The sequence below is a fragment of the Phocoena phocoena genome, chromosome 2 (assembly GCF_963924675.1).
Source record: "Phocoena phocoena chromosome 2, mPhoPho1.1, whole genome shotgun sequence".
NCBI classification, from domain to species: Eukaryota; Metazoa; Chordata; class Mammalia; order Artiodactyla; family Phocoenidae; genus Phocoena; species Phocoena phocoena.
Window position 1 is genome coordinate 49,133,598 of NC_089220.1, and position 19,219 is coordinate 49,152,816.

General features: G+C 42.4%; 1 protein-coding gene across 2 annotated transcripts in view; it reads left to right on the plus strand.

The window, feature by feature from the left end:
• The window catches only part of PYGL (glycogen phosphorylase L), a 52,484-nt gene that overhangs the window by 11,464 nt on the left and 21,801 nt on the right, over positions 1-19,219 (plus strand). For both annotated transcript variants that reach the window (XM_065871254.1, XM_065871253.1), the window contains exons 4-11: positions 75-178; positions 8,246-8,377; positions 11,546-11,657; positions 11,984-12,066; positions 16,693-16,836; positions 17,339-17,431; positions 18,122-18,268; positions 18,607-18,770. In XM_065871254.1, the coding sequence (XP_065727326.1) occupies positions 75-178; positions 8,246-8,377; positions 11,546-11,657; positions 11,984-12,066; positions 16,693-16,836; positions 17,339-17,431; positions 18,122-18,268; positions 18,607-18,770 (979 nt within the window). The remainder of the gene's footprint in view (positions 1-74; positions 179-8,245; positions 8,378-11,545; positions 11,658-11,983; positions 12,067-16,692; positions 16,837-17,338; positions 17,432-18,121; positions 18,269-18,606; positions 18,771-19,219) is intronic.

The following is a 19,219-nucleotide window of genomic DNA, read 5'->3' on the forward strand; positions in this document are numbered from 1 at the left end:
TGTTTTTTAGAGAAAGACAAAATTTTGAGTAACCTTGATGACGCTGCCTGTGGCCTGTGCTCTGTTTAATTTAGCCTGCTTCTTGGATTCCATGGCAACTCTGGGGCTTGCAGCCTATGGCTATGGCATCCGATATGAATATGGAATCTTCAATCAGAAGATTCGAGATGGATGGCAGGTACGTGAGACATATTTTTTAATTTTGTCATTAAAGTCCTTTGTCTTCATGGTGTTCTGGATGGTTTATAATTTATGGACATTTTACGTAGAGCTTTACTACTTTCTGTGGCATTTGGTTGACATCAGTGAATACTGTCAGTCTTCCCGCTTTGAGGCGTAAGCTCCCTAAGAGCAGAGAGCCTGCTGGTATCGCCAATATCATTCACCACCAGATCCGTAGCATCTTGTACGGTGCCAGACTCACAGGGGTGCTCTGAAGATAGTTGTCACTGGTTGCCTGCATGTGGACTACCTATAACGTGCAGTGTCCTATCTCTGCAGCATATAAAATGGAGGAGCACATCTTTTAGCTCATGATCTTCCCCAATAACTTTTTTTCTTTTTTAAAAAAATTTATTTATTTATTTATGGCTATGTTGGGTCTTTTTTATCATTATTATTTATTTATTAATTTATTTATTTTTGGCTGCATTGGGTTTTCTTTGCTGCGTGCGGACTTTCTCTAGTTGCAGCAAGCCGGGGACCGCTCTTCGTTGGGGTGCATGGGCTTCTCATTGCAGTGGCTTTTCTTGTTGCGGAGCACGGGCTCTAGGCGCGCAGAGTCTTCAGTAGTTGTGGCTCGTGGGCTCTAGAGCGCAGGCTTAGTAGTTGTAGCACACAGGCTTAGTTGCTCTGTGGTATGTGGGATCTTCCCCGACAAGGGCTCGAACCCGTATCCCCTGCATCGGCAGACGTCTTCTTAACCACTGCGCCACCAGGGAAGTCCCCCAATAACTCTTGATAGTAGGAAGCATGTCACCATTTTTGTAGGTGAGAAAACTGAAGGTCTTAAGAGGGGAAGTCACCTCAGATCACACAGCTGGCAAATAAGGCTGTATATCCCCAGATTTCCAGGTCCACATTCAGTATTCTTTTCTACACTCAGAGTCTTGCCCTCCTTAACATGCCTATCTTACAAGATATGTAAGCTCAGTGTTCTAATTTTTTTTATAAGACGAAAGCAGGCAGTCCCTGTTAACTATTATATTAAAAAACTCTGGCACATATGTAATGTGTATAATTATAGTGCTCTGTAGAAAACTGCACAAATAGTAATGAATCCATACAAATGACTCTCATTTTATTTTTATATAACCAAACTAGATTCTTAAGTATTTGTTTATCTTTGCTAACTCTTTGAACTACAGTCAGCCCTGGCATGGACAGTTTTCCCCGATGCTAAGTGTGATTTAGGTTTTTTCTCTCCGTATCTTTGTCTCATACACACACATCACTGGCAGAAGGATACTGGATATTCAAGAAGCCTGAGCTCTCTGAGCCCTCCCAAGAGTCAGTCCAAGGTCAGCGTGATCAGGCATTGGGTTGAGGGACCTAGGCTGGAGCTAATCCCAGGGGAGAGGAAGGCTGAGAAGCTGAGTGTCACCGCCATCCACTTTCCCCTCCCTCAGTGTTTGGACACTCTGGGCCAAAGAAGAAGGGCACTAAAAGATTTGATATAAGAGAATGCACCAAGGGAAGTCCCAGGAGGAGAATATTGGGAACATATTGAAAGACAAACTTCCAAATTTTGTTAAGAACCAGTGTATCTTTAGCTACTCCTAAATCAATTAGGAGGCAGCATTGGGTAGAAAAAAAATTGGGCCCTAATATGAGATCTAATTTCTAATTTGAGGCCTAAGTGCAACTCATTACCCTTATGAAGTTTGTTGTCTTGATTAGGTTACCTAGCTTCCCTGAGCCTCACTTTTGTCTGCAAAATGGAGATGCCAGCTTCACAGAACTATGAAAATATGTAAAATGTCTGTTGCACAAATAGGCACTCAATGAAATGTTAATTTGGCCTAATAAAAGGAGGATAGTTTTTTAAATTGTGGTATTATATAATAAAATATTAATGTAACCATTAATATCATGTTTTTAATTAATTATAATGAAATGGGAAATTGTTTATGACAGCTGAAAAAAGGAGGTATAGGATCATTTGGATAGTATGACCTATCCAAAAGAAACCAAAAAAATAAAGTGCTAGAAAAGAAAAATAATGTCAAAGCTTCAACAGTAATTAATTATCTCTGGGAGATAAGATTATGGGTGACTTTGACTATCTTCTGTTTGTTCTCCTACATGACGCATATTTCATAGGAAATGTGTATTTTATAATCATAAAAAAACAGGGCTTCCCTGGTGGCGCAGTGGCTGAGAGTCCGCCTGCAGATGCAGGGGACGCGGGTTTGTGCCCCGGTTCGGGAAGATCCCACGTGCCGCGGAGCGGCTGGGCCCGTGAGCCATGGCCGCTGAGTCTGCGCGTCCAGAGCCTGTACTCCGCGACAGGAGAGGCCACAACAGTGAGAGGCCCGCGTACCGCAAAAAAATAGAAAAAAAAAAAGATATAAAAACAAAATAATTGGTTCCCTTCCACAGTGAAGTAATCTAGGGCTACATGGTGAGAAGCCTAGCTTGGCAGGCATTTCCAGTAGGACCAAGATTTTAACACAACCTGACCAAGCGATACATGGTATCCATTCTCAGTCTTTGTATCCTGTATGGTACTCATTATACCCCAGGATGTTTAAGGATTTTATTTCTTACTTTTCTGTGAAAGATTTTTTTTAACTCAGCAGATCAGTCTCAAAAAATTGTCTTTCAAGTGCATTTTCCCCAAAGTCTTATGAAAGGTCACTCTTTATTAATCCCACCTATGACCTTTGCTACTTTTAAATGGCCTTATTTCAGGAAACCATCCCTTCTCTCCTGTGAGACCCAAGAAGTATATATTCTAGTGTTTTTAAAGGAAAAAGAGAGACCAAGTGGCTTTTGCTAGTCTCCAAAGCTAGCTTTACTACATCATCACTTCTTTCATTACAACTGAAATTGAGTCAGAAGGACACCTAATTTTATCTACCATAGCCATTGTTCACTGGGATGGGATTTTAAAAAACAAACATAAAAAAGAAACTGTTTCCGTGAAAAACAAAAAATACCTTCCAGGAAAGCAGAATGCCTTTTGGGGGCATGGTCACTGCTCTACTCACATCAGCTACATGGTTGCTCTTACAATGGAGAAGGCCGATGAAAATTGCACAAACTAGGAAGATTTTTAAAGGTTGATAGACTTTCAGTTTTGAAGGCTCTCTTCAAGGAAGATTTGCAGTAATAAAGTGTTTGTTGTGAACTCCACCCCACCCCCCAAGGAAAACAATTTTATTGCTCAAATGCTTGACTTACCTCGAACTCTAATGGGGATCATTGAAACCTTCTCAGAATAGTCCTCTGAAAATGACTGGCCACTGGGAAGAAGAGGGGGGAAAGGCAGTTGCGACAGCCTCAAGTTAAACAGTCACACACTAAAGTTCTGAGTGGAAAGACGCTGATAGTAGAAATCTCAGGGTTGAATCAAGCAGTCTGCTGGAACATTCTTTCCCTTAGAACCCTGCTATACCTAGTCATGCACAGTTCACATTACCCAGCAAGCCTCCCTCTCCTGACCATTGTTGAATTCCTGGTGCTCCCCAGAAACATTTACCAATGACTGGTACCATCAGAAAGCAAAGTTTGTTGACAGCCCCTGATGGTTGCTCACTGGTTCTTCATGTCCCGTGTATCCCGCAGTTGAGGGGAAAAGCGTTTCTTCGAATTCAGTCACTCACAGAGGCCCTGAGCTGACCTCTGCTTCCATGCTGGCTGGAATAGATCCCACCGAGTAATCTCTCTAGGAAGACCCCAGATCCAGCTGCCATGCATCCCCCCACACACACACACCACCACTGCCACCACCACCCAGGCGGGCACGCTGCTCCCCACGCCACAGTCTCCTGCTTGCTTTGTCTCAGCTCCTTTTCATCTGGGATGTTCAGATCCACACAGCCCACTTGGATATAAATGGAAGCTCTCCTCCCGTCTGGCCCCTGCCCTTCATATGACTCGGCAAGTTAGTGCACTCAGGGATCACTGGTTACATGGAAATCTAAATTTACAGACCAGTTTGTTGATTTGTTGGAAGAAAGCAAGATAGAAAGAAGGTTTATCACCATCCCGCAGCCTCTGTGGATTGAGCTGGGGTGGCTGGAGGCAGTTCTCTCTTTCTCCTCTGATCTGCTCAGACCAGCTTGCTTTTATGAAATATCTATTTTTCAATTCACCTTAAAAACAAGCTTTGCATAACTGAGGGCTGATTTCTTGCCAAAATCAGGAAGAGACTCAATAAAGAACAGCAAGCTAGGAGTCCTATTCTCCTACAGAACTCGTTAACCCAGTGAAATGAAAACCAGCCATTATTTGGGAGGGAAAAATCAGACCAACATTGAGAGTGACTGGCTGACTAGTCCCTTGTCGCTTAACAGCGTGTCCTCAAAAGAGCAAGTGCAGCTTCTGATTTGCAGAGGCGGCCAGGAGGGTCCGGCCAGTGGTGGGAAGCTCAGAGTTCAGCCTCTCTTGTATGGGCATTTCACAGTGCTTGAGGAGAGAAGAGTCTGCTTCTGCTGCATTTTTCAGCAGAAAATATCTTGTCAGCTCACCTGTGCACATGATTTTCGAGAGGAATGCTGTTTCTGCCTCCTCGTCCTCCTGGTTCATGTAAAAACTTAAGGTGTATTTTACAACAGTCCTGAGTGCTGAAATGAGGCAAATAGGCCGTAAGGTTCTTTCCTGTTACAGGAAGCATTGTGTGTTCACATTGACCAATAATTTGAAACCCAGAACCTGCCCTTGCCTAAGTGCAGCGTGAAGTGTTTTGTAAGTCAGGATGTTTGATCTTTGTGCATATCCTCATTTATTTTTCATAGAGTTTCTAGTTATTAACACGAGCTAGAGGACTCTAACTTAACCAATTTCTTATCAACTGATAAAATTCAATCCTTTCCTTGTTAAATTTTAATTGTATTTTTGTTCTCTTTATGAATGGGATAGCCGAAGTCTCAATTCTGAATTACAGTTCCTGACTTTGTATCGCTGTGTAGCTCCCTGCTGCACCGTGTACCCCATGGCTACATGTTAAGATGCAAATTTTTTTTTTTTTTTTTGCGATATGCGAGCCTCTCACTGTTGTGGCCTCTCCCGTTGCGGAACACAGGCTCCGGACGCGCAGGCTTAGCGGCCATGGCTCACGGGCCTAGCCACTCCGCGGCATGTGGAATCTTCCCGGACCGGGGCACAAACCCGCGTCCCACGCATTGACAGGCGGACTCTCAACCACTGCGCCACCAGGGAAGCCCCAAGATGCAAATTTTTAAATGGAAAATTTAAGACCCCTCCCCAGACTGCCAGGGACTCTGCATTTTAACAAGGTGCATTGTATTGATTAGCTCACGTCTAGGTCCAGCCTTCCCTAGGCTTCATCCTGCACCTGCTACATCCTCCTGCAGCTCTCTAATTCCAGACCTTCTATCTAAAGATGTTGTTTCTGTGTGTCCCCTTTTCATTCATCATGCTGGTAGCTCTTGTTAATGAGCAGCTTACTAGCATTCCCAATATGATCAATATTTGAATAAATGGATGTGTGTTTGCTTGTCTGGCTATTGACATTAATGTTTTGTCTAATATCTCAAAAGATAGCTGTGTGTGTTTGCCTCTTTCCACACTGTGCCTGGGGCAGACACTGAACTCATACACAGGTGATCATGAAGCATCCAGCATTGTGTCATAATTCATCATTAATATCTTTTTAAACTAAAGCTGAGTTTTCTAAGAGGGAAGGATGAGGAATCAGGTAGGTAAAATAACCATATTGGAGGTAATCTCATTGACAAGGGAGCTTTGTACTAAAAACCTTACCCCTCCCTTCTTGCCAGAACACGACTGCATTTTTTAATATATATGGAGTATTTTAAAGGTTTCACTCATAATACCTTTACTTTAAAAGTGCAACCCCAGCCCCACCATGTGTCTTTTGTTCTTGTTTTGGCATTTTTATTTGTTTCTTTATAGAAAACAAAATGCATTTGATGTCCAGGATACCCTAAATACAAATTAGATTTTTAAATTTTTATGAGAAATATTTTGTTATAAATTGATATAAATACATGGGAAAATGTTGTAATTGTCAATAAAATAAATTCCTTACATTTTAGTATATGCCATTTTCAAAACGAATTAGGAATAATAGTTCATGGGACTTCCCTGGTGGTGCAGTGGTTAAGACTCCACGCTCCCAGTGCAGGGGGCCCGGGTTCCAGCCCTGGTCAGGGAACTAGATCCCACATGCGTGCTGCAACTAAGAGTTCACATGCCGCAACTAAGGAGCTGGTGAGCTGCAACCAAGGAGCCCCCCCACCCACCCCGGCTGCAACAAAGGAGCACACATGCCGCAACTAAGACCTGGCATGACCAAATAAATAAATAAAATATAATAAATAAATAAATAATAGTTCATTATCAGATCAAAATTCCATAAGGATTAAATTAAACAAAGACTACAAAATGTGTTCTGTTGATGGGAATGTAAATTGGTGCAGCCACTATGGAAATAAGTATGGACGTTCCTTAAAAAACTAAAAATAGAACTACCATGTGGTCCAGCAATTCCATTCCTGGGTATATATCTGGAAAAAATGAAAACGCTAATTCAAAAAGATACATGCACCCCAGTGTTCATAGAAGCACTCTTTACAATTGTCAAGGCATGGAAGCAACCCATGTGCCCATCAACAGATGAATGGATAAAGAAGATGTGGTACATATATACAATGGAATATTACTCAGCAATAAAAAATGAATTAAATATTGCCACTTGCAGCAACATGGATGGACCTAAATAATATTATGCTTAGTGAAATAAGTCACACAGAGAAAGACAAATACAATATGTTATCACTTATATGTGGAATCTAAAAAATAATACAAATGAATGCATATGCAGAACAGAAACAGACTCACAGATATAGAAAACAAATTTGTGGTTACCAAAGGGGAGAAGGAACGGGGGGAGGGACAAATTAGGGATATGGTATTAACAAACTACTATGTATAAAATAGATAAGCAACAAGGATATACTGTATAACACAGGAATGTATACCTATTATCTTATAATAACCTATAATCTGCAAAAATACTGAAACACTATGCTGTACACCTGAAACTAACACAATATTGTAAATCAACTATACTCCAAATTAAAAAATGAAAAAAAAAGTAATAGTGTTCTGTGCCTATACTGAAATAAGCCTTATTAAGGGAGCTTTCTATGAGTAGTTTTTCTCAACCGATTCTGTGCTTTCAAGGCACAAAGCTCTTGACAGAAACCATAATGTAGGACCCATCAGGTCTAGGTATCCAACAATAAACATCCCTGGGAAGCCTCTCTCTTTCCCTCAAGCTAGACAATTGGATTCACAGATGTTGAGACACAGGCTTTAGAACTCACAGACCTACCATCAAATCTTACCTGTATCATTAACTATCCGTGCAACTTTGAGCAAGTTACAATTTCCTTAACAAAGGGAGAAGCCATAGCTCCCTCCTATATTTGCTATGAGGATTAAATGCAATAATATGTATAAAACATTTAGAGCAATACTAGCCAGTACTGTTGTTGATTTAGGCTGTACGACAATAACAAAGATGAACTGAGATTGACAGAACCAACATCTTTCTTGCCAAAACAGTATTCTTGAGTTGATTCAGTCAAAAATATATATATATATTTTTTATAAATTTATTTATTTGGCTGCGTTGGATCTTTGTTGCTGCACACGGGCTTCCTCTAGTTGTGGCGAGTAGGGGCTACTCTTCGTTGTGGTGCGCAGGCTTCTTATTGCGGTGGCTTCTCTGGTTGCAGAGCACGGGCTCTAGGCCTATGGGCTTCCGTGGTTGCTGCTCACGGGCTCTAGAGCACAGGCTCAGTAGTTGTGGCTCGCGGGCTCAGTAGTTGTGGCTCGCGGGCTTAGTTGCTCCGAGGCACGTGGGATCTTCGTGGACCAGGGACCGAACCTGTGTCCCCTGAATTGGCAGGCGGATTCTTAACCACTGCGCCACCGGGGAAGTCCCCCAAAATATTTTTAATTTGATATAATTGAAGGGCTAGGTCCACCGCTCCTGAAAAACAAATTCTAAGCCATGTCCTTTTTGCAGATAGAAGAGGCAGATGACTGGCTCAGGCATGGAAACCCCTGGGAGAAGGCCCGCCCCGAGTTCATGCTGCCTGTTCACTTCTACGGGAACGTAGAGCACACAGAGGCCGGAACCAAGTGGATCAACACGCAGGTATTCTGAGAGTCCTCGTGCTGAGCATTGTATAGAGGATGGCACAGCGTGTGACGTGTATGTGGTGTTGAGTATAGTGTGTAGTATATTGAATAATAAAGTATATTTTTATAAATAAATCTGTTACTTCTCTTGGTGAACCCACTCATTTTGGAGACCGGGGAGCTGAGGCCAAGAGAGAAGTGACTTCCCCAAGGTCAAGTGACTTACCAGGGTCATTTTCTCATCCGGTTTATAAGAAATTAATCGATTCTATAATCCCAGCATGCTTAGCTCTCCAGTTTTATATAAAGCTGTTGAAACCAAGATTGAATAAAGTTAAATGTCATTCTTCACCCCACTGCCGTATGTACATTGACTTGTAAATTCTAAGGGGTAGATATTTTTAAAGTGAAGTATTTGTTCAAAGGATTACCAAAGTTCTCCTTCATTACAAAGTCAAGAAAAACAATGCAAAATATTGCAAGATGCACTGTTACTGTGTGCCATATCACTTCTAGAGAAATAATGCTGGTGTCAATCCAAGTGTACTTAATGCACGGCCGTGAATTAGATTAGATTGTTACACCAGATTAGAGTGTCACCCTGCTACTGAACAATTTACTTTTCAGCTCCTCTCGTGGTGGTTTGTGCTTTGCTGTCTTCATACGTCCTGATAAATAACCCCTAAGAACTACTGGATTGCACTGTCCAATCACTGGAGGCTTCACTTGAGATATCTGTTTAGTAAATATGGTCTTAGGCCAGAAAAGATGTCTCACTGGCCACTTTAAAAGCTTAAAGAAAATGGTAAAGACCAAGGAAACGCTGTTCTTATATGGCAAAATCAGGAACAACATTCAGTATTGTAATGCTAAATTCAGTTGGTTTGCAGACTCTAGACCCGTGTTATAGTGGACTTTTAAGCTGATGCTTTATTCTGCTAATCCATGCAAGGCTATTCACAGTTCACAAAAGAAAAACTTCTTTTGAAGTTTTTCCTATCTGAACATGATTTTTTCAGCATACGAAATAATGGATCAGAAGCTAAAATAGGTCATTATATATAATAAGGAATAAACTAATACTGTAATTTCAAGATGTTTCCCTCTATCCATCCCCCCCCCCTTTTATTTTGGTTAAACAAGAGACCACAACTGAGTTGCAGTTGATTACAAATATGATCGTAAGAACTGCAACAAATCAATTGTTAATATGCCTAAAGAATTCTCACATGCTTTGGGTATTAATCTAGCAAGTATTTGGTGTCTGAAACTTCCAGTGGCTTCTGATCTGTTTAAACGTACGCAGGTTATACTCCCAATCCTGGAAGCATTCTGTTTACTTCGTAAGTCCCACTGATGACCTTATGATGACCTGATGATATATTTACAAAGCACCTCTAGACATTTTCATAATATATCCAGAAATTCAATTAGGGAGAGTGTGTTTTTCTGTGCCCACAAAGGCAAGTTTATGGGGCAGATGTAATAAAGGGTGAGCTGACCCAACCTGTGCAGAATTTTATGGATTGACGCCACTGCCTGGTCAGCCCCAGGTTTGTAGCTAGTGAGGTCAGAGAGCTTGAGGTCAGACCTCATGTATGCCTGCTGTGAAGGCTTCCAGTAAACTGAGTTATTTGTTTCATTTCTTGTGTCAGTTCAGGTCCTCTGGGAAGCAGACAGAAGGGAGAATTAGAAGTACAAGTGATCTACTGCAGAAATGCCTGTGAAAGATAAAGGGAAAGGGGACAGGAGGAGGGGGGAAGTCGTTCAGACTGCAACGCAGGTGTGACACCTGTGAAGAGAGAGAGGGAAAGAAGGATTCTCAGGAAGGAGCCTCACACTGCAGTGCATCTCTGAACAAGTGCCCAGGCTGATGGGACATTGCTCATGAGGGGAGTCCTGGCTCTCATGCTCCCACCACGATGGGAGCATCCCAAAGAAAGCACAGCCTCATGTGAGCTCTGAGGTGGCAACTTCTCCCTGAAGTTCTCTAAAGGGACCTCCAAGCCATGTGCTTCCCCAGCTGCTTCAGTTATGCTTTGAGGGTCAGAAGGACGAGTCATGTTTGGACCCAGACTCAGAGTCCCACTCTGTAAGTGACTTCTCCTGATTGACCACAACTTGCTCTTAGAACTCCAGAGATCTTTATTTCCTAGTAAAAGATATTCAAATAAATGTGATTTATTACTCTGTGGTTAATAATGTTCATGAAAGCATGACTGAATGTATGTGACTGACTGATATAGGCTAGAGTGTTTCATTCCTTCATAATTCAGCAGACCAAATTAAAGAGATCTGTGGTTAGGTTTCAACACTACCACTGACTATGACCTTGGGTAAGTCACTTCTCTCTCAGCTTCATTCCCCTCATATCCAAAACGCCTTAAGTTGCACTAGATGATCTCTAGCCTCCTCCAATTCAATCCATCTGTTATTCCCCTTCCTTAGAGCTTGATTCTGATGAGGCAGGGAATAGAAAATTGTCTTCTCCCACATAAATTTTAAATTCATGTGAAACATGGTTCATCTTCCTGTTCTTCTGTATTTCCATGACTGTCACAAATATTGAGCTAAATTTTCCAAAGCTCACCTCTTAGACACATCTCAGCTAATTATCAGCTTATTTGTTAGATCACTAAAATAACTCTTCTTCGTGCAACTTTGAAAAATCCAGCATAGCATTTTAAACATCATATGTAATATTTATCTTCATAAATTTCCTATTCTGCTAATTTTCACCATATTTGAAATCAGATCATTGAATAGCCTATATGAAACTTATCTTGATTACTGTTTTCTAATGGGTACAGATTCACATTTACCACTTTGCACATCGTATTTTGCTCTCTTTAGAGCAATGGCTTGATCTTGAAACATGAAAGATCTGTGTCCAGATCAGGGCAAGGGACACAAAGGGAAGTCAGCGTGGAAATGATGTGGAGGACCATCTGGGACCATCTGTCTGGGTCATTCCAGCCATCCATATTGTTCCAAGTGGGAGGAGGACCGACATGGCCCCTAATACCACCTCCAGCCTTGGGACCCTTAGCTTGGTTTAGGGATCATACAGTTTGAGTTGGTGATGGAGCCAGGAACCAAATTCCAGCTGCTCTCTCCCACCTCTGTTCAACCTCCTCCATCCACGTGGGTAACAGTAAGTAGCTGCTTTGGTTTCACCCCGCAGGTGGTCCTTGCCCTTCCATATGACACCCCGGTGCCTGGATATCTGAACAACACGGTCAACACCATGCGCCTCTGGTCCGCTCGCGCACCCAATGACTTTAACCTCAGAGACTGTGAGTACAGCGTGGGCTCCCTTTCCTCACGTGTACCTTTAATCTTTCTGTCCAATAATTAGAGCCAAGTTGCACTGAGTTTCTGATCCGAACTCTTTAGTGACTAAAGCATTATATGGAGCAGGTATGGGGCACATGGTTAAATCAGTCCTTCAGTCTAACACTCTTAAGACTGTCATGTGAATCACAGCATGAAGGTTTGCTGGAATCTTTTTGGATTTTTAGGAATCCCACATGGTACCCAACAAGCATCAGGTGAGATCAGGGGGCTTCTGAAAACAGTGGCTGGCTCGTCTGTTTATTCATTTTTCTAACATTTCCCTCAGTTAACGTTGGAGACTACATTCAGGCTGTGCTGGACCGGAATCTGGCCGAGAACATCTCCCGGGTCCTCTATCCCAATGATAATGTGAGTGATCAAGCTTGCTTTCTCAGTGGAAACAGAAGCAGCTTATTTCAGAAGCACCTATTCAGTAGCCATAAGGCACATACTTAATATTGGGTTTTTTCCTTCAGTGAGGAATAATCACCATATCTCTTCCTGACTTGTGTAGATTTCCCCTCCCACCCATGTAAGGAAAACGAATTTGTACAATTCATGAAATCAGAATTGGTGTTTCACCCTTGATTAGTGACCCCATCACTAATTGGGAGGCTCTGTACATGTATTTCAAACCAAAACCTGGCTATAAAAGATGAGGTGCAGTACAGGTGAAGCACTCCTTCCTTTCCAAACAGAAATTTCATCCACAGCATCAGAAGTCCCTGGAGGTGTCTTGCCTGTTCTCTTCCCCTCACTCATGGGTATCCTCTGACCCAAGGCAAGGTGGGGTCATGGACCTCAGAATAGACCCAGGAGCAGACATTTGTTTCTTATGCCACTTATTTATCTCATTAAACTTTTTCTTATAGGTGATCATTCCAAAGTTTACACAAAAAATAACTTAGTTTAAGAGAAAAAAAAAACACTTGGAACTGGATCTCAGATGACTGTTATGGATCTTTTTTTTTTTTTTGCCGTACGCGGGCCTCTCACTGTTGTGGCCTCTCCCGTTGCGGAGCACAGGCTCCAGACGCGCAGGCTCAGCGGCCATGGCTCATGGGCCCAGCCGCTCTGCAGCATGTGGGATCTTCCTGGACCGGGGCACGAACCCGTGTCCCCTGCATCGGCAGGCGGACTCTCAACCACTGCGCCATCAGGGAAGCCCACTGTTATGGATTCTTAGTGGGTTAAAATATACTTAGCTCTAACTTCTCCATGAGTAAAATAATTTTCTGGATGCTATAATTTTTTTAAAAAAATAATAATCTCAGAAGCAACCAAACCAGTACTCTGCTCCACAAAGATGTCCACAAAACAAGGATCTTGGGGACTAGGACATAAATGATCCTAAGACCAGATATCCACTTAGTGTTAAACCCATCTCCAAGGAGGCTTAAGTGGATTTGCTGCAGCATTTTTAGGAACTTAATGGTATATGTTATTTTTCCTTTGGGAGCAACGATGTGACTTCAGTACCTTAAAAGAAATCTGTAACACAAAAGCAAAAGACTGTTCTGTTTCAAGGTCAATTAAAGTAAGAATCCTTCCAAGACTGGAGCCACACTGCCTAGCCAAACCCAAGCCTGCAGGATTGCTTAACTAGAAGGGGCTTGAAATTCATCCTCCTATCTTCAGTAGGGCCCAAACCTAACTTTACTTGGAAATAATCGTCCACAACAATTGATAACACATACTAGGTTAGCATGGGGTGCAAAGTTGACTAAATTCATTGGGCAAAAACGGTAGCTCTCAGGGTTATGCTTGTTTTTAAGTAGAAGTTGATAAATCTTTTTCGTACTGCAACCACAAGAACAGACTCATTCCCTCTCCCCAACTTGGCCATAGCCCTATTAGTCTGTCTGCCAAGAGTCTCGCCCCCTGTCCTCACTCTGCAACTAATGAGATTTTTTTTTTTTTCCCTTGCTTAAAATTCTTTAAGGCTTTTGCTTACCCCTAAGAGAAGTACAGAATCGTAGGTGTATCTTCATCTATATGGTCATCAGTTCTCTGACACATCCTCTGTGATCTTGCCCTACCAATAGGTCCCAGCTGTAGAGGGTTATTTGCCCTGTTTTTTCTCACCTCCATGCTTTGCCCAGGTTTCCTCTGCCTGCAGGGAATACTCTGGCCCTCTGTGCTCACCTCAAATTCCTACTTACCTTTCAGGGCTCAGATAAAGAAATCATCTGAGTATTCAGGTTCCCAAAGTGCTGTGTATACACTTAAATACAACATAAATGTTTTTAAAAACTGTCTTGTTTTATTTCAAGCCTTGATTATACATCTGTCTCTCCCCAGTAGTTTGAACTTAACTGAGGTCGGTGATTGTTCAATTAATCATTTTATGTCTAGCACATTAAAAATTCCCTAACTCAATAAACATTTAAATTCATTGTGGATGGATTCATGTGCTTTTTTTAGAATAATGATTTCATTATATTTTGTACTATGAAACATGCTATTAGAAAAAGAAATATAAGCATATAAAAAACTACCAAGTTAAAAAAAAAATTCCAAATTCTATCACCTATAAATTCCCATTGGTAATATCAATCCAGACAGTTTCCTATTAATGACTTTAAATTTTTCTTTTGGTTTTTAAACTTTTATCAAAGTTGTACCTGCACACAGTTTAAAGAGAAAAGCAGCTCTCTGAGGCTTACTATAAAATCAGTCTCCTATTTCCCACTTCCCCAAAGCAACTACATCCCCTTGCTTTGAATTGCTTTCCTGGATACTTACCTCCATATTTCTAACAACATGCTGTTACTGCTGCTTCGTGATTTCCTCTTTTTACAATATTGATGCCCCACTACTGAAGATGAGAGTTTAGCTCCCTTCCTCCCATAGACTTCCACCCCCACCACAAAAACACGTTTTCTATGCCCACTCTCTCAACATAATCACATGGTGATTTGCACTAGCTCTTCAGCTAGTGTTTACATTATTATGACGCTGTCAGTGCTACAGACAGCTGATCTGTGCACATACATGTCATCATCTCTTGATTATTTTTCCTTTCCTGAAAATGTTCTCCTTTCCTGGAGTTAATCATTGTTTTGTTTGTTTGCTTGGTTTTCTGAGTACTTTTCCCTAATTTAGCATACACTCTACCCCAGTCGTAGAAATTTCCTCTCAATATATTCAAACACCTTAGGTATTCTGTTGACTCGGTCTTGAAGTCTCTTCTGGATCTCTTCTGGTTGGCTGCTCCGCTGTCATCCTGGGATTTACTTTTCCCATTGTTCTGAGGACGTCTCTCTGGGGTCATTTGTTTCCAGGATCCCACGTCTTGGTTTGCTCCCTTGTTTTGGTTGTACACATGCCTGGGGCTTCCTAGGAAAGGGTGCAAGTGAGGTCAATTTTTTTGAGACCTTGCATGTTGGAAAATGTCTTTATTTTGCCCTCTCATTGGGAGTTTGCCTGGATACTGAAGACTCAAAAGTTGTTTTTTTTTTAATCTCCTAGTTTTTGGTGTTGCCGAAAAGTACAATGCAATTGGATTCTTGATCTTTTGTTTGAATTCTGCTTTTTTCCCCCTTTGAAAGCTTCTAGTCTCCCTCTCCCTCTTCCCCTCCCTCTGTCCCTCTCCAAACCCCCTCTCTCCGAGTGTACTAGAAGTTTTGGGGGGGGGGGTGCTTTGGTGTAAGTCTGCTTTCACTTATCACGCCTGGGTACCCTTTCAGTCTGGGGACACAGGAATACAGCTCTCTGAGAAATGGTCTGGAATTGTTAAACATCCTCAACTGGTTCTTTAGTCTTCTTACCTTTTTTTCTTTTATTTATCATCTCTTTGTCTTCCTGCTCACGTTTTGGGCAATCACAACTCTCTCTTCCAATCTTCCTATTGGGTTTTTCACTTTGGCTGTCATGTTTTAATTTCCAAGTAATCTTTTTTTGCTCTAGATATTTTCTTGAAGCATCTTATTCTTATTTCTTGAATACAATATCTAATCTATCTGAGGATACTGGTAGTATTCTTCTAATCATTCTTTTCTCTAATGTCTGTTACCTCTAAGTTGGCTTTTATTATTTTAACATGTTTTAGAAGTTTTTCTTAGCTGTCTAATGGTCCTTAGCTGCCCACTGAAACTTAAGAGAAAGGTACCAACAAGTTTTGGGGAGCTCTGTACACTTGTTTGGGATTTATCTATTTGGTTTCCCTCACCTGTGACCTGCTGGGGCCACTTCCTGGTGGAGTTCCTCATGTCCATGTCTTTAGGTCCTCCCTCCTGTGCTGGTCGAATTCCCTAGAGAAGACGCTTGCAGCTTCTTTCCTGGTGGAATTAACACTGGCTGCCTGTGTCCTCAAATTCAGTTGGGAGATGAAGACTGAAAGCATCAGTATTCAGTACATAAACTTTCACTGAGCCTCTTCCCCCATTTTTAGTATGGGATGGTACCCCTGCCTCCGACTTTACCTGCTGCTCTCCAGTCCAGAGACCCCTGTTATACCATCTCCAGAGAACAGACCTCCAGCTTCTGCCTGAGTTGGCAAAGGAGATTGTCCAGTTGAGGGAATTGGAGAGGAGGTCTGAGGCCAACTGCTTCTTAGGCTCCCCACTAACCTTTTACCCTCTCTTCACCCCTACTTCTGAAGGCACCCAATGCTGACAATTCCTGGGCCTTTTGGGAGCTTCAGTGTATACACTGGGTTGTTCCTTTGGCTTTTCTCCACTACCAGGTCAGGATGCCGCTTTCCTGGGTCTTCTGGTTCAGTTTACCATTTATCCATCTGTTTTTCAGCTTTTGAAAAGTTGTTGCTGTTGTCTTCTCTCCATTCCCTTCATCCTTTATCAGTATGCCTTTTTTCAATCCCTTTACTGTCATTTTAGTGGAGTTTCAGGAGGCTGATGCTTGGCATTCAACCTGCCAGCTTCCACCAGACATCCCATGGGCTTTAGCCTTTAAGTCCCCTGGTAGGGGACGCCACCCATGTTCTGGCCACTCCTAGCAATGTGAGCCCTCTCACTCAGTCTCTCTGGCTTGAAGTTTTTTGAAGGGAAGGAGCTGAGACTGAAGCAGGAGTACTTTGTGGTGGCTGCTACCTTGCAAGATGTCATCCGACGTTTCAAAGCCTCTAAGCTTGGGTCCAGCTGTAGTGCCGGAACTGCATTTGATGCCTTCCCAGACCAGGCGAGTATTCAGCCTGAACGCAGGCGGGAACAACTGAGGGCATCAGGACTTCCATCAGATTTACTCCTCTGCCTCCATGCTAAAAAAAATCTGAGTGTCTATGTACCAATCAGAAACAGACTCACAGACATAGAAAACAAGCTTGTGGTTACCAAAGGGGGTGGAGGGAGGGAAACTAGGAGTATGGAATTAACAGATACACACTGCTATACATAAAATAGATAAGCAACAAGGATTTCCTGTGTAGCACAGGAAATTTACTTACCTATAATGGAAAATAATCTGAGAATATTTATATATAACTGAATCACTATGCTGTACACCTGAAACTAACACAATCCTTTAAATCAACTATACTTCAATTTAAAAAAAAACTGAGTAGCTACAGTATACTTAAAGCCTTCTGTAGAGGGCAGACATTTTGTTTGGTGCACGTATGAGGCATGGATGAGAACAAGGGCCTGGGCCGTCGGTGACCTTCACGTCGGTTTTCCCCTTGCAGGTTGCCATCCAGCTGAATGACACTCACCCTGCGCTCGCCATCCCTGAGCTGATGAGGATTTTTGTGGACATTGAAAAATTGCCCTGGTCCAAGGTCCGGATGCTTTGACTTCCTTTTCCTTTGACTGGCCAGAATGTCTGTGCTTAAGAGATTCTGCCCAAAGCGCCTTTCACAGTTTTTCAAAATAAGTCACTGTTGCTAACTTCCAACAGTTAAAGGTAAACTTTGCCCTGGCGCTGACATGTCTCAGGTCTTACTGCTTTACAGGGAGTAAGACTAAGAAATAAATAAACACATTGCTAATGGGACACAGCTCAGTGGCTACATTAAGGCTTATATTGTGTTTGCCATTTTTGTGTCTAAAAGGATTCGAAATTAAACTCTCTAGCCTCAGAATACAGCTAACTGAAGGTGTCTCCATCGATTTTAAACATACTTGGTACTTTCTCAGAACATTACTGAAGTTTTATTCCTCAAGTTTTGTTTGTTTAATAGATGAAAGACAAGTTAGGATACTAGAGAAGATTTATCAGCATATGCTATCCTAAATTTTATCAGACAATTTACTGCTTTTCCTCCCCCTCCCGCCCCCCAAAAAAACATGTTCCCATTACCTGGACCATTCAGGAACCTAGCGGAATTGTGTCTAACTGTATACATGCAGATAGAATTGTCCTGTTGCTGACGGGCAGGAGTTGAGGAAGTGTTTGGCCTGCAGGATGGGGCACACCTGCAGGCCGCCTTTCCTGCAGAGGCAAGCACTGAGCCCCCCTCTCCCCGCAGGCATGGGAGATCACCCAGAAGACCTTTGCCTACACCAACCATACCGTGCTCCCGGAAGCCCTGGAGCGCTGGCCTGTAGAGCTGGTGGAAAAGCTGCTTCCTCGACATTTGCAAATCATTTACGAGATGAATCAAAAGCATTTAGATGTAAGTCACTTTGACAGATTCATAACCCTTTTGAGAAGGAGGTCTAGAGATGTTAAGGGTGGCTGCAGTCTTCCCTCTTACCAAACCTGAGGCCCAAACATCTTTCAGTCATTGATACATCAAAAGCACTCAAGTCTGGGTGGGGCTCTGTTAATGACATCCTTTTGAAAATAACTAACCTGGAGGGATGGCATCTCCCTAAGCATCTTCACTCCTCTCTGTGGGAGTGAAGTTTTACCTTTGCTCCATCAAAGGTTTTGGTTGGGAAGTGAATGACGTTATCCCAGGGTTGCTGGAAACCTGAGTGACCAGTAAGGCCTTTCTCTTCCTTTGCCTAGAAAATTGCCGCCTTGTTTCCTAAAGATGTCGACCGCCTGAGAAGGATGTCTCTGATAGAAGAGGAAGGAGGCAAAAGGATCAACATGGCCCATCTCTGCATTGTGGGCTCCCATGCTGTGAACGGCGTGGCTAAAATTCACTCAGACATCGTGAAGAACCAAGTGTGAGCCTCCACCCCTGTCGCAGTGGGTCTCACATTGCTCTGGAATAGAACGGTGCTAGCGAATGCAGGGTTGCGGTTGGAGATGAGGAAAGGCCCCGTTAAATATTTAAAAGTAATGTCTTCTGTACAAAGAACCCTTCTCTAAAAGGAAAAGGCCTTCCTCTCTGAACAGTCCTAATTCTAGACTTACAAGAAAAAAAACAAAACTCTTCTGCTCAGAAGTCTGATATATATGTCAGTGCCGGAAAATCACATGAAGGTGATTAGATTGGATTTTTTCTTGCAATTATTTTGAATTGTAAATGGATTTCTATTTAGAATGACACCCATAGCTGCTGTCAGCCCCGCTCTCCACTTTTATGTAACCTTCCTAAGCCTACACTCTGCTCCTTAGATCTAACCCTGAACTTCATCCAGCATGCGGGAACCTGCCGTTCCGGCCACGTTTA